At 40.2% G+C, this 25898-nt stretch overlaps 1 protein-coding gene across 3 annotated transcripts in view; it reads right to left on the reverse strand.

Annotated features, from left to right (window-relative positions):
* The window catches only part of SRGAP2 (SLIT-ROBO Rho GTPase activating protein 2), a gene marked incomplete at both ends in the record, with an annotated part of 264810 nt that overhangs the window by 103420 nt on the left and 135492 nt on the right, over positions 1-25898 (reverse strand). For all 3 annotated transcript variants that reach the window (XM_080698581.1, XM_080698580.1, XM_080698579.1), the window contains one exon: positions 24349-24511. In XM_080698581.1, the coding sequence (XP_080554707.1) occupies positions 24349-24511 (163 nt within the window). The remainder of the gene's footprint in view (positions 1-24348; positions 24512-25898) is intronic.

The following is a 25898-nucleotide window of genomic DNA, read 5'->3' on the forward strand; positions in this document are numbered from 1 at the left end:
TAGCTCATGAGGGGATTTTCAGAAATCCGGCAGGACTCCAGAACCTTGGAGGGGTGTGTTCTCCATGGCTGTTGGAGCAAAACACTCAACTCCATCTCCTTTCTGCCAAGCTCAAGCGAGCCATCCACTTGGGATCCAGTACAACCCTAAGTGGTTGAGCCAATTTCAAAAATTTTCTTCAAGTAATTCTATAAAGTCAAACTCCTGGTCATGGAAAACTGAAATGCTCTTTCCAACTCCTCTGCAAAGCAAAGCTATAATGCAAAACTTTCCCAGCCTGCTTCTTAAGGTAAAAATTGAGTCTTCCCCCCTCTTCCCCCTCTCTTTTCGCTAGCTTGCTTATTTTCTTTCTCTGGAAAAGCCAATAAGAAATGCTTCCCTGATATTGTTAAATCATAAGAACATAGCGTACAGATTCAGGTTTTGCATTAGGACAGGGAGCACCCGTTATGAACTCAAGAGAGAAGGATTAAGCCAGCAAGTGGCAGAAATTTGGAAACAGCCCCTGGAAGCAGCCTCTGGCCCATGGAGAATACCAGCTCATTTGATCACATATATAACCAAATGGTGAGCACATCTACACCGAGATTACAAAACTCTGCATTGACCCGTGGGAATTTGATCTCAGAGTTGTCCAAAAGGAGAAGCGACATTTTGCAAAACAACATTCAATGAAACCTATAATACCTTTAAGAAAGTGGCTGCTCTGGTTCTTAGAAGAGTAACTTGGACATTATGTAAATATTCGATCATCTAAAGAAAATGTGATTTTTCTTTTTGTCTCAGATTTTTCCCAGCATTTAAATCTACAGCACAAAATGTAAATTCTGTTCTTTGTGATTCCCAGTGAAACTGAAATATTGCTCCTATCTTCTCTACTGCCTTCACTACCTCTGTTCAGGACTCCAGCACCTCTGAAATGAACTACTATATGGTAGCTTTCTAAGTGTTCTCACTTTTTCTTTTTTTTCCCTTCTTTTTTCCCCTCCCTTTCGCTCTCTTTTTCTTTTTTTGTGGTGCTGGGATCAAACCCAGAGCCTTGCACATACTGGGCAAGCGCTCTCTCACAGAGCCGATTCCCCAGTCCTGTTCTCACTTTTCTAATGTCTCTTACAACCAAACATCTCAGAGTAACCTTTCTAAATGCCATCTGTCTGTGGTGCTTTCTTCATAATATTGGAAATGTTTTAGTTAAGAGGCATCTTCAGATGCTAAAATGTAGTGAGAAAAGGAGGAGGAATGCTATGGTTTGGATAAGTGTCCTTCAAAGGTACAAATGTTAAAAGGCTTGGTCACCAGCCCATGGCACTTTTGAAGTGTTAGAACATTTAGAAGGCAAGCTCTAGTGGGAGGAAATTACCACTGGGGCAGACTCTTAAAGAGGGTATCGGGGCACCAGACCCCTCCTCTCACTCTTTTGCTTCCAAACTACCATGAGTGAGCAGCTCTGCTCAACAGACACTCCTTGCCGTGATATACTGCCTCATGAACCTCTGAAACCATGAGCCCAAACAAACCTTTCCTTTCCTTTTTTCTTTTTTTTTTTTTGTGGTACTAGGGTGGAACCCAGGAGCATTCTATTTCCAAACTATACCCCTATCCCTATTTTGTCTTTACTTTGTCTTTTATTTTGGAACAAGGTCTTACTAAGTTGTGGAGTACCTGAGGCTGGCCAGGAACCTGTGATCCTCCTGTCTCAGCCTCCCAAGTGCTGGGATTATAAACATGTGCCACCACACCTGGCTAAACCTTTTCTTCATTAAAAGTTGATTGTCATGGGCATTTTGTCACACTGACTGGGAAAGGACTAACACAAGTAGAAGCAGAGTATCTACAGAGTCACAAAGTATCCGCACAAGGTACTTATTAAAATACAAAGGGAGCTGAGTGTGGTGGTGCATGCCTATAATCCAAATACTTAGGAAGCTGTGAGACAGGAGGATTGTAGGTTTGAGGCCATCTAGAGTAATTTAGCTAAGCCCTCAGCAACTTAGTAAGACCCTGCTGCAAAATAAAAACGAGAGCTGGGGGTATAGCTCAGAGGTAAATGCTTCTGGGTCCAATGCCTAGTACCACAGAAATACACACACACACACACACACACACACACACACACACACACACACACGCGCGCGCGCGCGCCAGAAGCCAGGCATGGTGGCACATGCCTGTAATCCCAGTACTTGAGAAGTAAGACAGGAGGATCACATAGGTTTGAGGACAGCCTCTGCAAGTAGTGAGACTCTCACCAACCTAGTGAAACCCTGTTTCAAAACAGAAATAAAATAGAGCTGGGGGTGTAGCTTAGAGGAAGAATGCCTCTGGGTTCAATCTCCAATACCACACACACAAAATAAATAAGGGAGAGGAGGGGTCTGTCTATTGGCTTGACGAGTACTGTCATAGGAATTCCCTCCTGTAATTATAGAATTTCAAGGAGAGAGCTTAGAAAGATTAGTCCAAATCCTATTTTCCAGGTTAGAAAACCAAAGCCTGGACAGGATACAAAACTGGGTTCCACTGCAAATCAGTGAAAGCTGGGATCTGACCAGTACTAGTAGATACGGATCTTTCTTGATTTGCAAACTACAGCAAGGGCCTCTTTCCTCCAAACCAAAAAAAATACCACAGCATGCATGCAGGCAGAGCTGTCTGGGCCTGGTGTGGTACTAGGGGAAAGCATTTAATAAACGCTTGCTAAAATGAGCTGAATCACCAGAGAGCCACACTGCAATTACCTATTTCATTCAGGTTGCACTTGAACAACGTGTGACCCCATAGCCTAACCAAGACACCAGACTGCACCTTATGAGCTCCATGCAGGAGTAATACACTAGTCTTAAATGAGAAGACATGATTTTCCACCTAAGAGATCTCCCATCCAGAGAGAGCAGCAAGGAGCCTGGCTTCCCTCCAGGGCTGGTGGGAGGATGAGGCAGAGACTGAATAGCCCCAGGCTATGTAGTATCAGGCCAGAGGCAACAAGCTCAGATCACATCCTTACATCTAACCTGGGGAGGAAGCCCATCCAGAGTGTCAGAAACCATCTGCTCTGATTACAACACCCATTTTAATCTTCCTGGCCCAAAAGGGGCTATGCACTGATAACTTTAATAATGCCGGCAGGTACAATTAATTTCCATTCCCACTCTTCTATACTGTTGTGTGAAGGGGATAGGAAGGACAGAATTAAACTCCACTGGGGCCTCAGCCTACAGCTCAGAACGCGGCAGGAAAACCTCATCCTGTGCTTCCTCACCAGGACCAGTGCTCATCTGTGGATATCTGTGGAAAGACCTGTATGGCCTAGGGGGCAGGGGTAATACTTTGTGGTTGGGAAACAATGACTACAAAATTAAATTAAAAAGGTCAGGCAGGATTTGATATGAGTCTAATGGACATGGTTATGAAGCAAGATTTAATCAAAATGATACTAAAATATTTTATGTTGTTTTAAAGAAGAATGTTTTATTGGTCAATGTATTCTGCACCTAATGGACAGCTAATATAAAGCTTTTTTTATGACTATCAAGATATTTTTTAAACTAAAACCTTAAAGTCAGGAAAAGAGGCCTTGATTCATGAAACATTTCTCTTCCAAGTCACTTTTATACCCTTTGTCAGAGGCAAAGTAAACAAAAAAGTATGTTTCCTGTTCAGTTTCTAGATGGGCATATGGAAGTCTAGAAAGGTCAAATTCTTGTTTAATGCTTACAAGAAGGCAATACTAGTTGGAAGGGATATATTTTTTTTCCAGAACTGGGGATTGAACCCAGGGAATCCTACCTCTGAGCTACACCTCCAGCCCTATATTTTATTATTTATTTTAAAAGAGGGTTTCACTAAGTTGCAGCAGCCTCATTAAACTGTCATTTTTAATGTGGTTAATTTTCAAATCTCCCTTCTGGCTCTCTCACTAACCCTGCCCTTTACTAGGTTTAAAATTGAACTCAGAGCAGGGTGTGGTGGTGCACACTTGTAATCCCAGTACTTGTGAGGCTGAGATAGGAGGATGGAAGGTTTGCAACCAGCCTCAGCTACTTAGTGAGGCCCTCTTTCAAAATAAAGAATAAAACTGGGTGTGGTGGCGCACGCTTGTAATCCCCGGGCTTGGGAGGTGGAGACAGGAGGATCGTGCAGGTTCGAAGCCAGCCGCGCTGGCTTAAGAGATCCTGTTTCTAAATAAAAATATATAAAAAAATAGGTTTGGGAGTGTAGTCCGGAGGTAGAAGGGCTTCCAGAAACCCCAGTACCACATATACACAAAAGAGGAATAAAAAACAGGGCTGGGTGGGGGGAAGGAGTGGGGAGGAATTGGGGAAGGGCTAAATGAGTGATGTGTGCATATACGCCTCTACCATCTTGTACCCCATTAAGATGTATGACTACAATGCACCAATAAATAAATGAATAAATATTAAAAATGATTAATGAAGCTAAAAAGGGGGACTGGCGTACAGCTCAGTGGTAGAATGCTCCTGGCTCAATCCCCATTACTGAGGAGGTAGAAAAGGAGTAGGCAGGTAGGGAAGAGGCCTCTGTAGAAAAACTTAATTTCCTGAGGGGCAATGGAATACTAATTAACTTCCAAGGCTCCTAAAAAGAGACCAGCTCTTCCAAGGTTCAGAGATAAGAATGACCAAAGCTTCACAAAACCATCTGTTTACTAATCAACAAACCCAGGAGACATCCCTGGAGCAAGCCTGACACCTCTACTGAAAGGAGACCCCTCAAAGGACATGCAAATACTCTATGCCAATGTTAAGAACTGCCTCCCAGACTCCAAGTAACAGGACATGCAGAGATATATAAACCCCTAGCCCAGTCACCAGGACGGTTACCCACTCTGGGAACCCCTCCCCTTTGGGGAGCTTTTCCCTCTCTCTCGCAGGTCGCATTAGCTTTGAGAGAAGATGGGATGCAATTGAAGGCACTTGGCCCAGACTACACTTGGGTAGTGACCTGAAGGCCTCTGCTGGACATCAAGGCCGACCAGGGCCCCTAGGGGTGACCTGCACTTCTTTTCTGGCAGATTGCATGAACTTGGGGAGAAAGCAGCTTGCAACTGAAGGCATTTGGCTTGGGTTACCCTCAAATATTGTCCTGAAGGCAGCTGCTGGACACCAGAGTCCCGACAGCCCTTAGGGGTGTTCTGCCACTTTTCCCTATTCCCTGCTGTTTCCAATAAACTTCTTGCTCCCCTTCCTGCTGTCTGTGGGTGTTATTCTTCGCTCGCCACAGACAAGAATCTGGTAAGGAAACGCAGTGTTTCTTCTCAAGAAACCCCCATTTCATGACCACACACACACACACACACACACACACACACACACACACAAAATGAACTTGGGAAGCTTGGTGTCATATCCTGGAGACAGAAATGAATAGTATTTAGAAGACATGGTAGACTTGATCCCATCTTTAGTACAAGGAGTGATCCAAGGCAGGTCACTTCTTGGTTCTCACATTCTTCACTAATTACAGGGATAAATTAGCATCACCCACATCTCAGTCCTCAGTAAATGGCAATTCCAACTTCCATTTGCTCAGGCCAAAATGCTTGGGAACATCTTTGCTTGCTTTTTTTTCTTCTTTTTTCTCCCACGAACTTCATTTTAGTAACGAATCCTACTGGCTCAATCTTCAAAATACATCCCAGAATTTGACCACTTCTCAACATCTCCATAGCTACCACCCTGTTTCAATCCTCTATTACATCTTGTCTGAATTATTCATAGAGACCTTCTTAACTGGCCTTCCCTTCCTGCTTCCCTTTTGCTTTTCATACAATCCTTTTAATAGAGGCCAGAATAATCCAATTCAAAGAGGAGTCAGACTGTGTTATTTCTCTGCTTTAAAGCCTCCAAGCCCCTTCCTGCTGTATCCTATCCCCAGGCCCCAGCTCCTTCTCCTTCTCCTCGTACCTAATCTTCACAAGCCCTCTGCACTCCACCGCTAAACAGCTCAGCACATTCCCATCTCATTGCCTTACACATACACCATCTTCTCTCTGAAACACTTTTCTCAAAGGATTAAACAGCAAAACCCCCTATTTCCTCCAAGAATCAATTCAAATGTTAACTTAGCAATGAGACTTTTCCTAACCACCCTATGTAAAATAACAACATTCCTAGGACTCTCATCCTTTTATCATCTGATATATATTTACTAACTTCAAGAACTTTTTGTTATTTATTATTTTTCAGTCCCTAGAATATAGGAGGTACATGGTAAATATTTGTTAAATGGCTGGGCATGATGATGCACACCTGCAATCCCAGTACTTGGGAAGCTGAGACAGGAGAATTGCAAGTCCGAAGCCAGTCTCAGCAACTTAGCAAGGCTCTCAGTGACTTAGTAAGACCCTGTTTCCAAACAAATTATAAAATAGGGCTAGGGGGTATAGTTCATAGGTAGGGTGTTTCCAGGGTCCAGTCTCCAGCACCAGTAAATAAATAAATGAATATTGTTGAATGACTAAATTAATTTTGATTTCTCTCTAGCATTTACTTTCTCCCTCTCTCATGCCGGGTCTCTCTGCCCTGTTTCTAACATCTTGCTGTGTCTATTAGTAATTCTCTTTATTTCAGTTATCATTGCCATCATCCAAGAACTAGTTCCTATTACCCCCCTGAATTATTGTGGCAGCTTCCAAATAGTCTCTTCCATCCTAAACCACACTGAACACTGCCACCAATATGCCTGGAAATCATGGTTTACAAGATTTTGTTGTCCTGTCTTAAAACAACCAGTGGCCCTCTTTGACTATAGTTCAAATTCCTTGAAGCTCTGCCCACAAGCTCTATATTTTTTCCCCTGGCTGGCCAAAATGAAGCCTCTGTACCGTCATATTGGTCTCATGGGTGGCATCTCTAATGAGAAAAAAACCAACAGCAAGAAAGGAAGCAGGTATCAGGTAATATGGAAACACTCAAAAGACATTTCCACAAGATAAGATGTGGATGGATAATTGAAAATCCTGGCAGAAGGTAATTAAAAGGACATTAGTCCAATTCTTTCTCCTAAATGAAGCTTGCCTGACTCACCTCTCAAGAATTTGTTCTTCTTCCAAGGTCCTATAGATAACTAATTATCAGTACCACTCATTAAATTCCTGTCTTAAGTTGTCTTAAGAGTCTATTGCCTGTCTATCCAACTGAGATGTAAGAAATCTAAGATGTTGAGCCATGTTTCAAGCTGCTCTGTAGCCCTATTACAGTGCTGATGTGTATACCAAGCAATTAGAGACATTAAATTGACATTAAATTATAGACCATTAAATTAAACCAAATGGACTGGTGGTTATTTGTGCTCCTGGATTTAAATAAAGCATTTTTTAAAAAAAGTTCTTGAAAGAAGGGTCAGGTAGGCTATGCAATTTTTCTTGCCTGAGAACTCAAAGGCTCAGAAAGGCCACTGACTCACAGCATAACAAAAAGAGAATGCTTTTTTCCTACTCTCCACCCTCAAAATGAACATCAAAAGGAAAACAAGGTCATGGGAAGAGGCAAGGCAGGAAAGGGTACAATGCTTATGTGGGAAGAAGGCTTGGATTATCTTGGCTTTGGAGAAAGAGTGATTAAAACTAGAGACTAGATCCCCTAGTTTGTTTCATTTATTTCCTTTCTATCCTATATGACAACACACTGCTAGAAAAGGTTGGCTCAGGATGCAAAGACCACCCCAGCTGGAAGAAGGTACAAGATACACACTTTTCCAGATACCATCTGGCCATAACATAGTTCTGCAAAGTAATTTCTTCCCAAGTTTTACTGATTCCTGTGACATCCAAGAAAGGAAGAGTGAGGATATGAGTAATTTTTTTCAGTGTAAAGATGAGGAAACTGATATCCAGCTTGATAAAAGAACTCATACCAGCCAGGGTCCAGGCTCAGGCATAGCTCTGAGATCTGGATTTCTAGCTAAGCTCAAGGACAATGAGGAAGACAAAGAGGAAGGAAGAGAAAGAATGGGGAGAAGTACTTCCTGTCTTGCTTTATATTAAATGGAAGTAGAATATTTCCAAATGAGATAGTCACCCTAAAACAAGTGACTCAAGAAAAGTATGAAGGAATTGTGGACTGATTCTAGGTATATAAGGACATGGTCAATGAAGCCAGACAACACAGCCAAAGAGCCAAAAGAGATGTATGAATAAGTTATGGGATAGCCCAAAGATAGAAGGCATAGAGTTATAAAAAGCAGGTTTGAAAGAAGATGCAATGCCATAGAAAAAAAGACTTACTCAAAGTGTTAAATGAAAAAAATTATACAAAAGTTAATATGTATATAACAGAAAAATGTACATAGGCAGGCATTACTATGTAATCCTAGTACTTGGGAGGCTGAGAAAAAGGATTGCAGGTTTGAGGTTAGCCTTAACAACTTAGAGAGAAGTTCAGTGAGATCCTTTTTCAAAATAAAAAAATAAGAGAAAGACCAAGGGTGTAGCTTGGAGGTAGAATATCCCTGGGTGGAAGGAAGGAAAGAAGGAAGGAAGGAAATAAGGGAGGAAGGAAAGAAGGAAAGGAGGAAAGGAGGAAGGAAGGAAGGGAGGAAGGAAAGAAGGAAGGAAGGAAGGAGAAAAAAGAAAGATCAAAAGAAAACACACCAAAAATATCAATAATTCTAAGTAGTAATTTTCTTTTTATTATTCTCTACTTCTCCATAATATCTTGAAAAATATGTATTACTTTCACAGTTGAGAAAATTCAAAGTAATAGGAGTTTTTGTTTGTCTGCTTAAAAATAAAAGGGAAAATAAAATAAAAACAGAAAACATTACTACTCAGTCCTGCCCTGGCCTTAACAGTAACTTCCTGACTGACCAAGAAGATAGTTCCTGGCACTTCATATATCATGGGCAGGGATGTTCCCACCTTCCTGTGGTCTTTCAAAGCCAGAATTAGCACAGACACTTATAATTAAATGATAACTAGAAGCTTCATTTTGAGTAAATCCTAGGAAAAGCTGGATATAGACTCAAATAGTTTGTGGAGTATAGGAGAAAAAAAAAGCAAAGGAAAAACAAAACAAAACAGCCTTAAGGGCTGGGCTTAAAAGTGAAGAAAGTTAGGATTTAGTAGAAAGACTAAAAGACTCAAAGAAGTGCAGTATTATATGGAATGAAACTGGAAAAACTAAAGATGCTCTCTCAAAAGAAGGAAATTTTAAATTTAGTTCCCATTTTAAATAAAATTCATGCTCAGACAGGCAGAGAGAAATTCAAAGGGTAACTCTTGACAAAATAAATAGAAGAATCAAAAGAAGCCAGTCCTATAAGAAGGGAGGCTGAAATCAAGGGTGCCGCCTCTCTCTGGACAAGTTGGGCAAGAAGCAGTATCAGAATAGCGCAACCAAAAATACTGGCCTGACCGCCGAACCAAAGCTTATGACTGAAGAATGCATGGGTCATTAATCCTTGCCCAAGCACTGGTTCTTCAGCTTACCAATACGATCACCACTTTTCTGCACGGAAGGCAGCAGAGTGTGATGACAGGAAGAGGGACTGCCTAGACCTGAATGTCTAGTCTCCCATCAACCAGCTGTAGGACCTTGGGTAAATTGCTTGACCCCTCTGCCCTACTTCTTATCTACAAATGGGGATGATAAAACCAGTGCTCATCTCAAAGTGTTGATTAAATAGATTAACACATTAGCACAGTCCTTGGGCATGGTTAGCACTCATTTAGTATTAATTACAATTATTATTCTTTATTATTGTTGTGAATCTTATCATTAAAAAATTGGTACCTAGCCGGGCGTGGTGGTGCACGCTTGTAATCCCCACGCTTGGGAGGCTGAGACAGGAGGATCGCACAGGTTCAAAGCCAGCCTCAGCTACTTAGTGAGGCTCTCAGCAACTTAGTGAGACCCTGTTTCCAAATAAAGTATAAAATAGGTCTGGGAGTATAGCTCGGAGGTAGAAAGCTACTGGGTTCTACCCCCAGTACCACCAAAAACAAACAAACAAACAAACAAAACAATTGGTACCTAGTTGGCTTGCACACCCTGAGTGTAGTTTTTCCCCCGACAGTAATAAGTTTCTACCAATTACTATTTGCATGGTGCCCAATGAGTTGCATTATTGAACCTCTCCTTTTCTCAGAGAGGCAGCTTGTAGTCGGGTATAAGAGGGAGAAGGATGGGTAAAAGTTACTTGTCTGGAATTATCAATTCACGTTTAAATTATCAGATAAATGACTGAGTTGCCACTCAACATTTGTATCATGGCATCATGCCTCACACCATACAATCAACTTTTATTTCATGTGAGAAAAAATGCAGCTGGGGGGTTATTTGCATCACTATTGCAGGGGCTAACTAGATATTTAGTAATTTATTGATGTGATGCAACATGAAGTATCTGACATCACCGACACCATGCATTCTAAGTAAAAAATACAGAACTTGAACCCATTTGGGCTTTAGAACCAGCTTCCCATTTACAGGAGATAAAGGCAGAAGCACAGGGCATTTTACAGGACAACTGGCTTGGTCTCATCAAGTCAATGTCATTGAAAAAGAATAGTACTAGATTAAAGGGAATGTAAGTGACAGTGTGCATTAAATTTGAAATCAGTGTGCATTAGATACTGGCTTGGATGAACCAGGTGTTAAGGACATTTTAAGGACAATTAGGGAAATGTTTACATGGCCTAGGTATTAAATGAGATGAAACTTTGCGAAGTTCTTAACTAAAACAGATTATATTATGTGTAGGGGGTACTGGGGATTGAATCCAGGGGTATTCTACCTCTGGGCTACATCTTCAGCCTTTTTTTATTTTTGAAACAAGGTCTCACTAGGTTGCTGAAAGAAAAAAAATACAGCTGGGGGGTTATTAGCTGGGGAGTTATTATCTCACTAAGTAGCTGAGGCTGGCCATCTTGTCTCACCCTCCCAAGTATTGAAATTACAGGCCCACACCACCACACTTGGCATATTCTTTTCTTTATCTGGGTTCTGGTTACATAATTATTTCCAGTTTGTAAAAATTCAGTGATCTGTATACTTTATTTATTTATTTATTTATTTATTTATTTATGGTACTTGGGATTGAACTCAGGGCATTCTACCTCTGAGACACACTCCCAGCCCTATTTTGTTTTTATTTTGAAATGGGGTTTCACTAAGTTGTAGAGGGCCTCACTAAGTTACTGAGGCTGGCCACAAATCTGCAATCCTCCTTGTCTCAGTCTCCTAAGTACTGGGATTACCAGTGTGCACCACCATGCTTGGCTATACTTTATAATACATGTGCACTTTCTCTATGTATTTAATACTTCCATAAAAAGTTAAGGAAAGTAATCCCCGTGCTTGGGAGGTGGAGACAGGAGGATCACGCAGGTTCAAAGCCAGCCTCGCTGGCTTAGGAGACCCTGTTTGCAAAATCAATGAAAGAATTAGCACAAATTTATATTTATGACCTATTACACAGGATGGTACCTATCATAGGAATTTTATAAAAAGTTGTTCATAGTACTATTAGTATCATCATCCTACAGAAAGTTTGGGGAAATCTAAGTGGATTGGAAAGCCATAAGTTTTCTGGGGAGGAGGCAAATCTTACTCCTCAAATTGATGTTTAAATTCTTTTCAGCATCTAGTATAAAGGGATGTTTATAAGATTCATTAACATACTTATTGACTGCATGATTTTCCAATTTAGGAGAGTATTTATACACAAGGTTGCATATAGACACCTTCATTTTTTGTCCATTGCAACTCTCCTTCCTGCATTCCTTGTTGTCGTTATTGTTGTTGTTGTCTTTTGTTGCTCTTCTTCAGATTCTCATAATCATCCTTTGGTCTAAAAAACCTGAATTACCTCTATGCCTTTGAATGTTCTAAACCTAACATCTTGAGCTCTTTTTAAAAAAGGCAGCGAGATACCTAAGAACTACAACACCAAAAAGGCAAACATATAAACTAACCTAAGCAAAAGGCTGCAGACATCTTTGATGCACACAGTCCCTTTGAGCTGCATCTTTCTAAGTCCAAAAAAAGCCTGGACCACCCAGAGAGAAGCCTCCAGGGAGGGCATACAGATGCTGCTGACCTGGTGTCACAGAAACCAAAGCTAAAGCACCAGGAACAGCACTAGCTGCAAAGCTCCCCTCAGTGTTGGCTTTGGCAGCAAACCTGACACCCTTTATCAGAAGAGATACCTTTGAAGTAGCTGGCAGCCTTCCATCCCCTACTCAAATAAGCTCGCTTCACATCCTATTCTTTTCTCCAAAGACATCTCTTCATCAGATATAAGAGAATAAAGCTCAATTAATCAGAACAGATTTTTTTTCTACCAACAAGATAAACAGGGCAACTGGAGTGGCTGTTTGCAAAATGCACTATAATGCTTTAAGTGACTTTGTTAAAACTTGGAGGAAATTTAGTTAGTAACAGGTACTGATTGTGGGGGGGGGGGTGATATGAATGGGAAGAGGGAGGGCTAAATCACTCATTTCTCCCTCTCCCAAAGATATCTCCAAGTTAAAATCCTTTTTCAAGAGGGCAGAACACAGGGACAAAACCTTTGGAAAACCATTTATTCTCCATTAATTTAATAAACAGTATTGCCATTCCTCAGTGTCTGCAGAAAATCAGTTACAGAACTCCCAAAGATACCAAAACCCAACGATGCCTAAGCCCTTCTCATAAAATAGTGTAGTATTTCCACATGTCCTTTAAGTCATCTCTAGATTATTTATACTGCCCAATATAACGAAATGCTATGTAGATAGTTTTGACACTATGTTGAAGGAATAATTATAAGGAAAAAGAAGTCTATACAAGTACAGTACAGATGGAATTTTTTTCCCCTAATAGTTTTGGTCCAGAGTTTATTGAATGTGCAGTAGGAAACGTGTGAATAGTAAGAGCCAACTGTACCTGCTGAGACACGGAGCTATTCTAGCATTGTGGGTCAGTATTACTCCTCTTCTTATTTATGATAACATCACAGAACAAGCCTCCTTACAGTATCATCACCTTCTCCATGCACATATGCCAAGCAGCTGGACTCACAGATCCCACAGGAAATCCTTCCCGGTCCAAAGGGGATAAAGAGATAGGTAACATGCACTGCTTTTAATTTTAAATCTCTCTTATTCTCTTTTCCTGCTAGCCCCATTTCTTTGGTGTCAGAGGAACCCAGGGGCTTTCCTACCTCCGGGCTATACTCCAGACCTATTTTTTATATTTTATTTGGAAACAGGGTCTCACTAAATTGCTGAGAGCCTCACTAAGTAGCTGAGGCTGGCTTTGAACCTGTGCTATCCTCCTGTCTCAGCCTTCGAAATTCTCTTGTGACTGATTTACTAGTGGTAAAAAAGACATGTTTAGACGGGTGTGGTGGCGCACGCTTGTAATCCCCGCACTTGGGAGGCTGAGACAGGAGGATCGCACGGGTTCAAAGTCAGCCTCAGCTACTTAGTGAGGCTCTCAGCAACTTAGTGAGACCCTGTTTCCAAATAAAATATAAAATGGGTCTGGGAGTATAGCCCGGAGATAGAAACCCTCTGGGTTCCACCTCCAGTACCACCAAAAAAAAAAAAAAACAAAAAAACCCCCCAAAAAACAAAAAAAAAAAAAACAAAGACATGTTTAATGTCTTTGGGGCTGGAAAAAAGTCTTAATTGAGCCTCTTACCTTCCTTCCTCAGCACACTTCTTGTATTCCCTACTTCCTACAATGTGAAGAAAGCCAGATTCACCTTTCATCACCCTCCAAGAACAAAGCAGGAAACCACAATGGGCTGGCTGCCTGGAGAAAATGGCCTGGCTGCTTCAATACTGCTGCAGGGGTGAAAATGCCTAACATACACAGATGTCCTCTGAGCTCATCACTTTCCCCAAGATGGAAAAGAAAGTATCTGTGGCAGTGGTATTCAACCCTGGCTATACTTAACAACCCCACCTCCTCCTTCTCCCCCCCCCCTCCTCCATTTTTGTGGTACTAGAGATAGAACCTAGGGGCATTCTAGCTCCAAGCTACACTCCCAGCCCTATTTTTATTCTTTATTTTGAAACATGGTCTCTGAGTGGAAAAGGGCCTCACTAAGTAGTAGCTGAGGCTAGCCGCGAACCCAGATCCTCCTGTCCCAGCCTCTCAAATGCTGGGATTACAAGCATGAGCCACCACGCCTGGCCCCACATTCTACTACAGAGATTCGGATTCAGCTGGCATGAGTATTTTTTTTATCTTTGCAATTTTACTTAGGCATTATTTATATACATACAGCACAATGTACAGAAGTTAAGTGTATAGTATGATAATTTTAGACAAATGCATCACCATCCTCAAGATTATATAATACTTTTATTATACTCTAAGTTCCCTGTGTACCTTTGGAGTCAACCCTTATCTGCACCCAGGACCCAACACAATCGCTGATCTATTTTTTTTATCACTATAGATAAAATACACCTTTTCTAAAATTTCATATAAATAGAAACATACAGAATGTACTCAGCTATGCTTGGCTCCCTTTTATCAGCATAATGCTTTTCTTGAGTTCATTTATACTTTATCAGCACTTCATTCCTTTTTATTGCTGAGTAGTATATATGGATATACCACAGTATGTTTTTTCATTTATCTGTTGGTGGACATTTGACGAAGTATTAGCCTTCTATGGCAGCTGTAACAAATTTTTACACTTAGTGGCTTGAAATAGCACACAGTTATTTTCTTAAATTCTGGAGGTCAGAATTCCAATACTAATTTCACTGGGCTGAAAACACGGTGTCAGCAGGGCTGCTTTTGCTTGGGAGCCTCTCAGGAAGAGTCTATATCCTCCCCTTTTCTAGTATTTAGCCTATGGCTCCTTCCTCCATCTTCAAAGCTGGTGGCACATCTTTCTATGACTGCACTCCCATCACATGGCCTTCCCCTCTAATATCTGTAATCTTCCTCTCATAAAGACACTTTTGATTGAGCAGAGCAGAGCAGTGCATTTCTTAATCCCAGTACTTGGAAGGGTGACTCAGGATCACAGGTTTGAGGTTAGCCTCAGCAACTTAGCAAGAACCTATTTCAAGATAAAAAAAAATCAGAATTTCAGGTAGATTGCCCCTCGGTTCAATCCCCAGTGTCAAAAAAAAAAAAAAAAAATGAGCTGGATGTGGTGGCACAGGCTTGCAATCCCAGTTCTTGGGAGGCTGAGAGGAGGATCGCAGGTCCGCTGCCAGCCTCAGCAACTTAGTGATGCCTCTGTAACTTAGTGAGACCCCCTTTCAAAATAAAGAATAAAAAACAGGGCTGGGGGTATAGCTCAGAGGTAGAATGCCCAAGTTCAGTCACCAGCAATACACATACACACACACACGCACAAAACAACAACAAACCATACTTGTGATGATGTGATTATATGTAGGGCCCACCTAGATGATCAAACATAATGTCCCCATCACAAAAGCCTTAAATTAATCATACCTGCCAAGCTTTATATAAATTAAAAAATTCACATATTCCAAGAACCTTCCTCCCCCCCTCTACTTTCTCTGTTGACCTTGTCAGATTAATGTAAGCTCCTCAACCTTGGAATTCTCAGGCTCCAGAACTGTTGAGGATGTGGACATCTTCTGAGAGGGGGTTGGCATTACTTAACCTACCACAAAGTCTATTGTGAATATCCAGGTACACATCTTTCTATAAACAAATGCTTTTATTTCTGTTGGGGAAATATCTGTAATTATTGGGTCAGATGGTAGATACATATTTAACTTTGTAAGAAATTGTCAAACTATTTCCCAAACTGGTTGTATCATTTCACATTCTTATTACCAATGTATGAGAGTTTCATTCACCCTTACTAACACTTGGTATTGCCATTTTAACTCGAACCATTTTAATGAATTTGTAGTATGTCTCCTTATTGTTTTAATTTGCATTTCCCTGGTAACTAATGATATTGAACATCTTTGCATGTGCTGATTGGATATATATATATATATATATATATATATATATATATATATAGTATTTACTAAAATGTCTTGCCCATTTAAAAAAATATGGCATTCATGGTCAGTCTCAGCAACTTAGTGAGGCCCTTCATAGCTTAGTGAGACCCTCTTTAAAAATAAAAGATGAGCCGGGCATCGTGGCGCATGCTTGTAATCCCCGCGCTTGGGAGGCTGAGACAGGAGGATCGAAGGTTCGAAGCTAGCCTCAGCTACTTAGTGAGGCTCTCAGCAACTTAGTGAGACCCTGTTTCCAAATAAAATATAAAATGGGTCTGGGAGTATAGCCCGGAGGTAGAAAGCCCCAGTACCACCAAAAATAAAATAAAATAAAATAAAAGATGAAATAGGGCAGAGATTGTAGCTCAGAGGTAGTAGAATGCCTTTGGGTTAAATTCCCATTACAACACACACACACACACACACACACACACACGATTGGATAGGGTAGGATGTCTTTCTATTCATAAAGAGTTCTTTATTCTGTACTCTGGTACAAGTCTTTGTCAGATATAGGTTGCTATGGATTGAGTATGTTCCCCAAATTTCATGTTTTGGAAACTTAAACCTTAGTAAAATAATATCAAGAAGTGAGACCTTTAAGAGGTAATTAGATGACTGGATCAGTATTGTTTGCCTTTATTGTTGTTAATTTTTAGGATTTCTAGTTGGAATATTAATATACCTTCAGATATAGCATTTGGAAATATTTTATCCCATTCTATTAGTAACTTTTAACTCTGTTTACATTGTCTTTGGATATACAATATTTTTTTATTTTTTAGGGAGTTTTTATACTCTTCTGTTACCTGTGCCATTGAAATCATATCCAAGAAATCACTGCCAATTTCAATGTTGTGAGGTTTTATGACCCAGATTTTCTCCTAAAAGTTTATAGTCTTAAGATTTATATTTAGGTCTTTTATCTATTTTGAGTTAATATTTGTATATGGGATTAGGTAAGGGTCCAACTTTATTCTTTTCCATGTAATTATTATGTTTCAACAATATTTAGTTAAAAGATTATTATTTCCACCACCAAATGTTCGTGGAAACCTTGTCAAAAATAACTTGACAATATAGGGAAGAATTTAGCTCTAGGCTTTTATTTAACTCCAATGGTTTGTATATCTGCCTTTAGAATAGTACTACACTGTTTCAATTATTGTAGCTTTATATGGTTTGAAATCAGAAAATATATATCTTCTAGCTTTGTTCTTTTTCAAGATCGTTTTGGGTATCTAGAGTCCATATTCCATATTAGGATAGATTTTTTTTTCCTGAAAAATAAATATATAAATATATGATAGTTTCACCTAAAAAAAATAGAAAAAAAACATTCTCTGGTAAGAAAGAAAGTAAAAAGAAATACTGAAATGTTATCTTTAAGTCATCAAAAGCTTGGTATCAGACAAATGAAACTGTTAATGTGAGATTATCATTTTTAATTTTGGATAAATTGCTATAATACTAGATGTCAACCACTAAGCCAAGCATGGGAGGGAGGGATGGGGAGAGAATGGGGTGGGGATCGGGTGGGGGCTGACTGGGAGATGTGTGCATGTATGTCTACAAAAGTTTGTATCCCACTATGATGTATGAATACAGTGCACCAATAAAAAATAAAATTAAAAAAAATATGCATTAAATTTAAAAAATAGATGACTGGATCAGTATCATTATTGTGGGTGTAGATTAGTTATTTCAGGAGTGAGTTCTTGATAAAAGTATGTGTTTGGCTTGTTCTCTCTTTCCTTTCCTTTCTCCTTCCTCTCTCTCTCTCTCTCTTTCTTTCTCTCTCTCTCTCCCTCCCTCCTCCTTTCCCCCCTCCACTTTCTCTATTGACATGTCAGATTAGGATGCAGTAGGAAGGTCCTCACTAGAGGTAAGCCCCTCAAACTTAGAATTCTCAGGCCCCAGAACTGTTGAGAAATAAACCTCCATTTTTGGTGTGATTTTTAGTTTGTATATGGTACTGGGGATTGAATTTAGGGCCTTCCACATAGGCAAGCACTTTGCCATTGAACTACATCTCCAGTAGCTCCCTTTTTAAATTTCAAGACAAGGTTTCACTAAATTGCCCAGATTGGCTTTGAACTTGCAGTCCTGCCTCAGTCTTCCAACCAGCTAGGATTACAAGCATGCATCACCAGGCCCACCTGAAACCTCTGCTCTTTATAAATGACTTAGTCCCAGCTATTCTGTTATAGCAGCACAAAATAGACTACGACATATGTACTGCCACTATTTTCTCTATGGCTCGTATTTCATTTTCTTAAGAATGTCTTTTCAAAAACAAAAATCCTTGACTTGATAACATCTAATTTATCTTTTTATTTTTTATAGTTCCTCCTTTTTATATTCTAAGAAGTCTTTGTCAATGCAAAGTTACAAAGATTTTTTGTTTGAATGCCCCAAGTAACGTTCATGCACAGGCAAAGTTGGAACTATTGGCCTATGGGGAATCTGGCCTAACTTTCTCAGCTTAACCTGAGTTTCTGCCAGAGAAACTTGGAGTACTAAAGGTAAAACAGGAGTACAGTTAACTGGAGTACTGTAAAAACAAGGATGCAATTGAGTCTTAGGACTGTCTGAATTGACCAACTTCCAAACTTAAGTATGAGCAGCTGTCAAGGGCTAGAAACAGTGAGTTGAAAAGCAAAGTCAAAGGCATTTTAGTATGTTCCAGCTAAGTGAAAGGAGTAAGAAAGAACAGGGTTGCCCTCTCCCCTGTGGGAAACAACACGCCCAAGTTAATTTCAGTTTAAAACGATCAAGTAGGAAAAATTATTTCTATCTTTGGTGGGATTCTTTAGAACATGCCTCTCTTGGAAACCATGTGGGCATGGGAGCCCAACTTGGCAGTGTTTGGTCACTGTTTTTGAAGCTACCACATTAAACAAATGAAGGTGGCAGCAATAATATTTGCCTAAACCTTGGTTCCAACAAGGGTCAGACAGGCTGAGCTTTCATTACACGAAAGGAGATGTCCGGAGCACCAAATGGGTTCAATTTTCCCTAGAGTCTTAGACAAAGTGGGTCTGTTTCTGAGTTGTAGACAGGAGGCTACTTTCTCCAGATGTTATATTTAGCTAAAGGAATCTCCAACACGGCTTTATGCAAAATGTATAATATGTCCCAGCAGACATAACCACAAACCAGAGGGCCAGCAGGGAGCATCCCTTAAGGGACTTCAGTAGCATAGAGGGGCCAATTGTGCAGCCACCCTGACATCCCCAAATTAGCTGAATTAGCTGTGAGCCAGATTTTTGGCCAGTTCTCACATTTAATGAGTCTTTGTTTCCCTAGACTCTGCCCCTGGGAGAAAAACATGCTGCCCTATTTCCCTCCAACTCAGCTGCCTGCCTCAATACCAGGTAGGAGAAAGAATACAGTGTTCATATTTGATACCTCCACACCCTTTCATGTGTAAAAGAAAAGGTTAGATTAATCCTATAATTAAGTGAAACAACAGATTTAATAAAAAAGAGCAAGAACATCTGGAATACTCTCTTCTGCACACCATACCTAGAGCAGCCTGAGCTTGTCAATGGAAACATTAGGTTTTAGAGCCAGACTACTGGACTTAAATACTAGCCTGACAGCCTTTTTCTTTTCTTTTTTTTCTTTTCTTGGTGTAGGGGCATCCTACTCCCGGGACTACATCCCAGGCCTTCTTTTTATTTTTGAAACAATGTCCTCTAAGTTGCCGAGAGTCTCTCTGAGTTTCTGAGGCTGTCCTCAAACCTATGATCCTCCTGTCTCAGCCTCTGAAGTACTGGCGTCACAGTATTTTTAAATAATCTCTCTCATGTATGTATGTATGCATGTATGCATGGTAATATTGGGGATTGAACCCATGGGCGTTCTACAACTCAGCCTTTCTTATTTTTCATTTTGAGATAGGGTCTCACTAAATTACTATACATTTGCCTCAAACCTGCAATCCTCCTGTCTCTGCCTCCCAAGTACTGGGATCACAGGCATTCGCCACATGCCTCGCTTGGTTAATCTCTTTAAGCCTCAGTTTCCTCTTTCAAATAGAGGTAATAATACTAACTACATTACAGAATCATAAATATTAAAGAAAATAGCTAGGCATAGTGGCTTATGCCTGTAATCTCAATACTTTAGAGGCAGAGACAGGAGGATTGCAGATTCAAGGCTAGCCTCAGCAACTTAGTGAGACTCTGTTTCAAAGTAAAAAATAAAATAAGGCTGGAGGTGTAGCTCAGAGATAGAATGCTTCTGGATTCAATCCCTAGTGTAAAAAAAGATTAAAGAAAATAATGCATATAAAGCATTTACCATAAATTTTGCCAGTGTTTTATAGATTAAAATGAACAAAGCATAGGTGTCCATAGTCAAGAGAGAAATTAAAAAATCCATTCTGAAGCCGGTTTCTCTAAAGAAATAGATTTGTCTTCGTTGCTAGAACCAAATTTACTAGTTAAACAAAAGCTATACCTATAGTATACATTTGGATTTCAGCTTGGAGTCTCTTAGACGCTTGTCATTATAGATCACAGCACCTAAAGCAATGCTTCATTCCTCGAGAAATGTGGCCTTCAAGTTGCTTAAGCAGCCCTCTCCATCTCCACACCTCACTTTTGTTTGTCCTTATCTCTGGGACTGCAATTTCTCGATCAAACTTTAGCAAATGCTACCCAACCACCAGAAGGCATCCTTTAGGATATTCCTGTCCTCCAAACTGTAATACATTGAATTTATAAGGAACCATGGACACTTTTTTTTTAAATCAAAGTTTAGGGGACTAAGGCACAAAATGAAATAATTGCTCAAGGTCTCAAAGTTAATAGCAAAGCAACCCAAGAGAAAGGGTCACTTGGAAAAGGCCTCTGCTCTGACAGCACAAAGCAAGCCCCAGGGAACTTCACAGAAAAAACAGGGTGGCCAGGCACATTCCTTAGGTCTCTTGTCTAATTACTGTGTCTTTTTTTTTTAAGTAATAGGAATTGGACATAGGGACATTCTATCTGTGAGCTACACGCCAGTCCTATTCTGTTTTTTATTTTGAAACTGTTTCACTAAGTTGCAGAGGGCCTCATTCCATTTTTGAGGCTGCTTGCTAACCTGCTGTCCTCCTGTCTCAGCCTCTCCAGTACTGGGATTACAAGCGTGAGCCGCCATACCCAGCTTTGATGACTATATCTTAACCAATGATATTCTAATTCTTCATGTACAACACAGTCTAAATAGAAAATATTTAAAAACAAAGCTATGAAGAATGTTTCTTTGCCTATTTCTAGAGAGCAGAGAGTCTTTAACTCAGCCAAAGCAGAGTGGATCTTCTCTTCTCATCAGCCAGCTTCTACCTTAGAGTTCTTTATGTATTTTGGGGTCCCAAAGGAGAAAGAAAAGAAATTATTCCTTTTGGGGCAGTAAATGTTGGCCATTCAACAATCCTTTATATATCTCTAATGAATCACTGAAATAAATCTATTGAACAAATCACTGAAACAAAGCTATAATGATCCAAAGAAAGTCCTATGATCCCCACACATAATGTTGAAAGAGAGAAACCAGACCCCAAAGCATACATACTGTATGATTTTACTTTTAAAGTATGAAGCCAAGCAAAACTAATCTTTGATGTTAAAAGTCAGGACCAGTGGTAAACCCTTAGAGGTTTAGAGGTGGAGATGACGGCAGGGGAGTATCAGGGGGGCTCTGGACTACTAAAATGTTTTATTTCTTCATCTGGGAGCTGGTCACACAGGTGCGCTCACTTCATGAAAATGCACTGTGCTGTAAACCTGTGATACGTGCACTTTTCTTGAATAAAATTTAATATATAAAGAGTCCTGCGAGAAAGTAAAAATTTTTTCTTTATGGCCTCAGCATAGAGATGCACAGGTTGCCGAGGTCAACCCTGAAATCGTGGCCAGGAGCACAATTCGCGAGTGGATTTCCCTTCTGCAAGTGACATGCCCCATGCCTTATATGTGCGCCATGAACTTGGGCCTTTGGTGAAGTAAGTGAGGATGAGCTCTTCGGGGGCTGGAAACTTTAATGGCTGCTTCAACCCAGACATCACTGGGTTCTGGAGAAGCTAGACAACTCCCTCAGCTTAACTCCTCTTCTAAGGCTGGGAGACGAGGGAGCTGAGAGTCTGGGTGAAATCGAGCTTAGTGAACAGCTCTCACAGAAGTTTCTTCCTTAGATGAACAGAGAAAATGGAGGGGAAAACTACCCGTCAACCCTTTTTTTTTTTTCTTCTCAAAATAGTCTAAGTGGTTGCCAAGGTCACACAGAAGAGCTGAAGTGGGAACCAATTGCTGTCAAGATTTCACCTAAATAGGTTTTAATTTTAGTCACACACACACACATGTCACTGAGTGTTGCAGAATAATTTAAGTTAATGACGAGCCAGCTAAGGCAGATGCTGGAAACCATGGAGATGGTGAAAAGTACCTTCACCCCTAAATGGAGTGTGACCCCAGCCCTAGCACAGCCAGGACACTAAAAATAGCCAGCGGGTTCTGGGAGGAGTTTCTTTCTTCTTTTTGTTTCAAATGATTCTACTACCCTCAGCACCCTGTCTATAAGATGCAGGGAAAGCCCCTGCACAGATGCAATTATGTAGGTGGAATAATCCAACACAGTTCTTTTTCCAGGCTAGTAAACACAGAGGAAATTGGGTATTAATTCCAGACTTAGTGAAATCTGGAAAACTTTCTAACATTAAGGTTGGAAAACTGATTAAGAGCTACAGCTATACCGATGACAATCCTCATTATCATACTTTATTCTCTTTTACCCTCAAATCTCTCCTTATTCTCTTTTACCCTCAAATCTCTCCTTATTCTCTTTTACCCTCAAATCTCTCCGTGTGTGTGTGTGTGTGTGTGTGTGTGTGTGTGTGTTACTAGAGATTGAACCCAGGGGCATTCTACCTCTGAGCAATACCCCAGCAGACCTATTTTTTTTTTTTTTAATTTTGAAACAGGTCTCACTAAGTTGCTAAGGCTGGCCCCAAACCTGTGACTCATGGTGTGTGCCACCATGCCTAGCCTAATTTTCTCTCTCTCCTTCTTTTTTATTTATTTATTTATTTTTGATGTGCATGTATATGTATGTGTGTGTGTGTGTGTGTGTGTGTGTGTGTGTGTGTGTGTGGTACCAGGATGGAACCCAAAACTCCATACACGCTGGGCAAGTGCTCTGCCACTGAGCTCCAAACTCAGCCCAGCCTCAGAGCTTAACACTGGATTTTTGTCAACCAGAAACTGACAAGTTCTAAATCGCCCTATATATCCTCTTTCTACCTGGGACTTGTGAGAAGATTATTCACCTTCTGGAAAGTCTTCTGGGAATATCAGAGACTATATACAATAGTCTGGGTCTTAGTTTCTATTTGTAACCAAATCTCATCCATAAATGAGTCCACCAAGAGCTCAGGGAAAGAGGTGCCCAGGTTCCAAAGGGGCTGGTTCTGCCATTGACAGGAAAGGTGAATTTGGTAGAAATTCTTTATGATTATCCAATACTTTTTAGGTTTTAGATCAAATTTTTCAATCTATATCCAAAGAATTATGATAGCAACTGAGCTTCAGAAAGCACTGAGGGACCCAAACAAAAATACGTCATAAGACCCACCAAATTCATAAGTCTACCTTGGCCAAGATGAGAACTTGGAAAGGGAGCAACACTGAAAACATAAATACATGAACTTGCAAAATGAGCTGGAAGAGGAAGACATGAAATTACACAGGAGAATCCTGAGTCCCAACAGCTTCACAAACTACTTCAGGAAATCACAGATACACAGTCGGTATTATTATATACAGATTATGATGCCAGTCCTAGGGTTGTTCCTTATAAATGGTTACTTTCTCAGGACCATTTATTGATTCAGTTTGGAAAGGAAGAAAAGAATGTTAATTCAAAATATTTTTTTCTCTCCAAGTATGTAGTGGGGAATGGCCAGTAGGAAGCCCTTGATGTGGGCCAAAAGATAGCCTTTCTCTTATTTATAAGAGGGCATCATAGTTCCACCCAAGAACCTCAGTGACTAGGAATATCTATATACCTTTTAAAAATATCTAATATAAGCCAGGTGTGGTGGCTCACATTTGTAATCCCTGTGCTTGGGAGGCGGAGACAGGATTGCACAGGTTCGAAGCCAGCCTCAGCTGGCTTAAGAGACCCTGTTTCCAAAATAAAATAAAATATAAAATATGTCTGGGAGTATAGCCCGGAGGTAGAAGCCCCCTGGGTTTCATCCCCAGTACCACCAAAAAAAATAAAAAATAAAAATATATATATATATATATATAATTTTTGAAATATACTTTTACTGGTATATTATAGCTCATATCATAATGTGGTACTGAGTGATAGAGACATACACGTACATATACCTTTTTAAAGAGTCTTCCTGAGTCCTCGCTGACTTGGACAAATCGAGGAATTATATTATTCAGGTAGATGTCGCTCAGGGTAGTATGGTCCCTGCTTTCCCGCTTCACCTGGTTTAAGAGGAGATTCCAACAGTTGACTGGAGAAAGAACATTCTGATCCTTCCTGCAGAAAAACAGCAAGATAGTAAATAAGTAAGCAAACAAGTAAATAAGTAAATGTGGGTAAGCAGACAGGGCCATCATACACAATTACAGTCCACGCCACAAAATTGCAGCAGTAGAAGTAAAACCAGAAATAAAGATACTGTTCTGGAAGCCTGTATCACTACTTTTTTTTCTTTTCTAAAAACTCAGTGGACCAAAGAGAGAGAGAAAGAGAAAGAAAGAAAAAAAAATAACAAGGAGGAGAGTTAGAGAAGAGCGAGAGAGAAAGAGGAGGAGGAAATAATTATTTGTCAAATAACTATCATGTCCTAAGAATTTGGTGAAAATTTTAAATGTATTATCTCATTTAAGCTCTATTGTTTTATTGTAAGAAAAGTACAACCATTACGACCACTGACGGATTAAAAAAACAGGAGCTCAGAGGGATTCACTTGCCCAAAGCTAGTAAGAAGGCATCACACAGTTAGGAACTGGGAGTTAGGAGCTGGATCCAGTTCTACCTTGTCTGACTAGAACAGCCCTAGACTGTCTTGATTCCAATGTCCAACACCTTAACCATTAGGTCATTTGGCTTATCTCTAGGGTTAGAGACAATAGTTAGAGATTTTATCTAGAGACAAAAACCACTAGCGTATTAGAGATTAAATTCTCACACGGTTATCCATTGTAGGATTCAATGATGACAACTCTGAGACATCTGCCATGAGAAAGTAACTGAAACTCTTCAGTTCCATGGAACACATCTACGAAGGTTTTGATCTCGTCAACTGAACCATGATCTATATAACCAAGAACACAAACTGTATCTGAACACATGTATTCTAAAGTATTTATAGCATGAGTAGAGCTCTAAAGTGCTAAACCCAGATGTTCATTTCAAATGAAAATGTAATCTAAAGAATTATTGATTATGTACTCAGCTCATGGTACTAATTTAAGCAACAAACAGTCCCATACCTGGATGTTGGATTTCTTTAAGGAGAGCAAGAGAAAGCAGAAATAATTCGTGGTTGTATTTATAAAGGGTATGGGCCCTTGGTACATGGATGGGTCCTTTATACATGCTGTTTAACTTAAACCCCATAGGTATCAGATGAGATGTGTGTTATAAACCATATTTGAAAGAGGGGGTAAAGTGGATCAAAAGAAGTTAAACACTATGCTCTGGGTCACATAGCTAAGTGGCAATGCAGGAGTTCAAAATAACACCTATACTTGCAAAGAGTGCCCTTAACCACTGAAAAGAATCAAGCCCATGCTCTTGCCTTCCCCTCCCCCACCCTCCAGTTAGTCTCTTAATGCAAAAAAAAAAAGTGAGTAGAGACTGGCTTGGTTCCATCAAGGTTGGAAGCTGCAGGCAGGGCACTTGTGATTTGTAAAGCTGC

Source organism: Muscardinus avellanarius, assembly GCF_963383645.1.
Source record: "Muscardinus avellanarius genome assembly, chromosome: 7".
Taxonomy (NCBI): Eukaryota; Metazoa; Chordata; class Mammalia; order Rodentia; family Gliridae; genus Muscardinus; species Muscardinus avellanarius.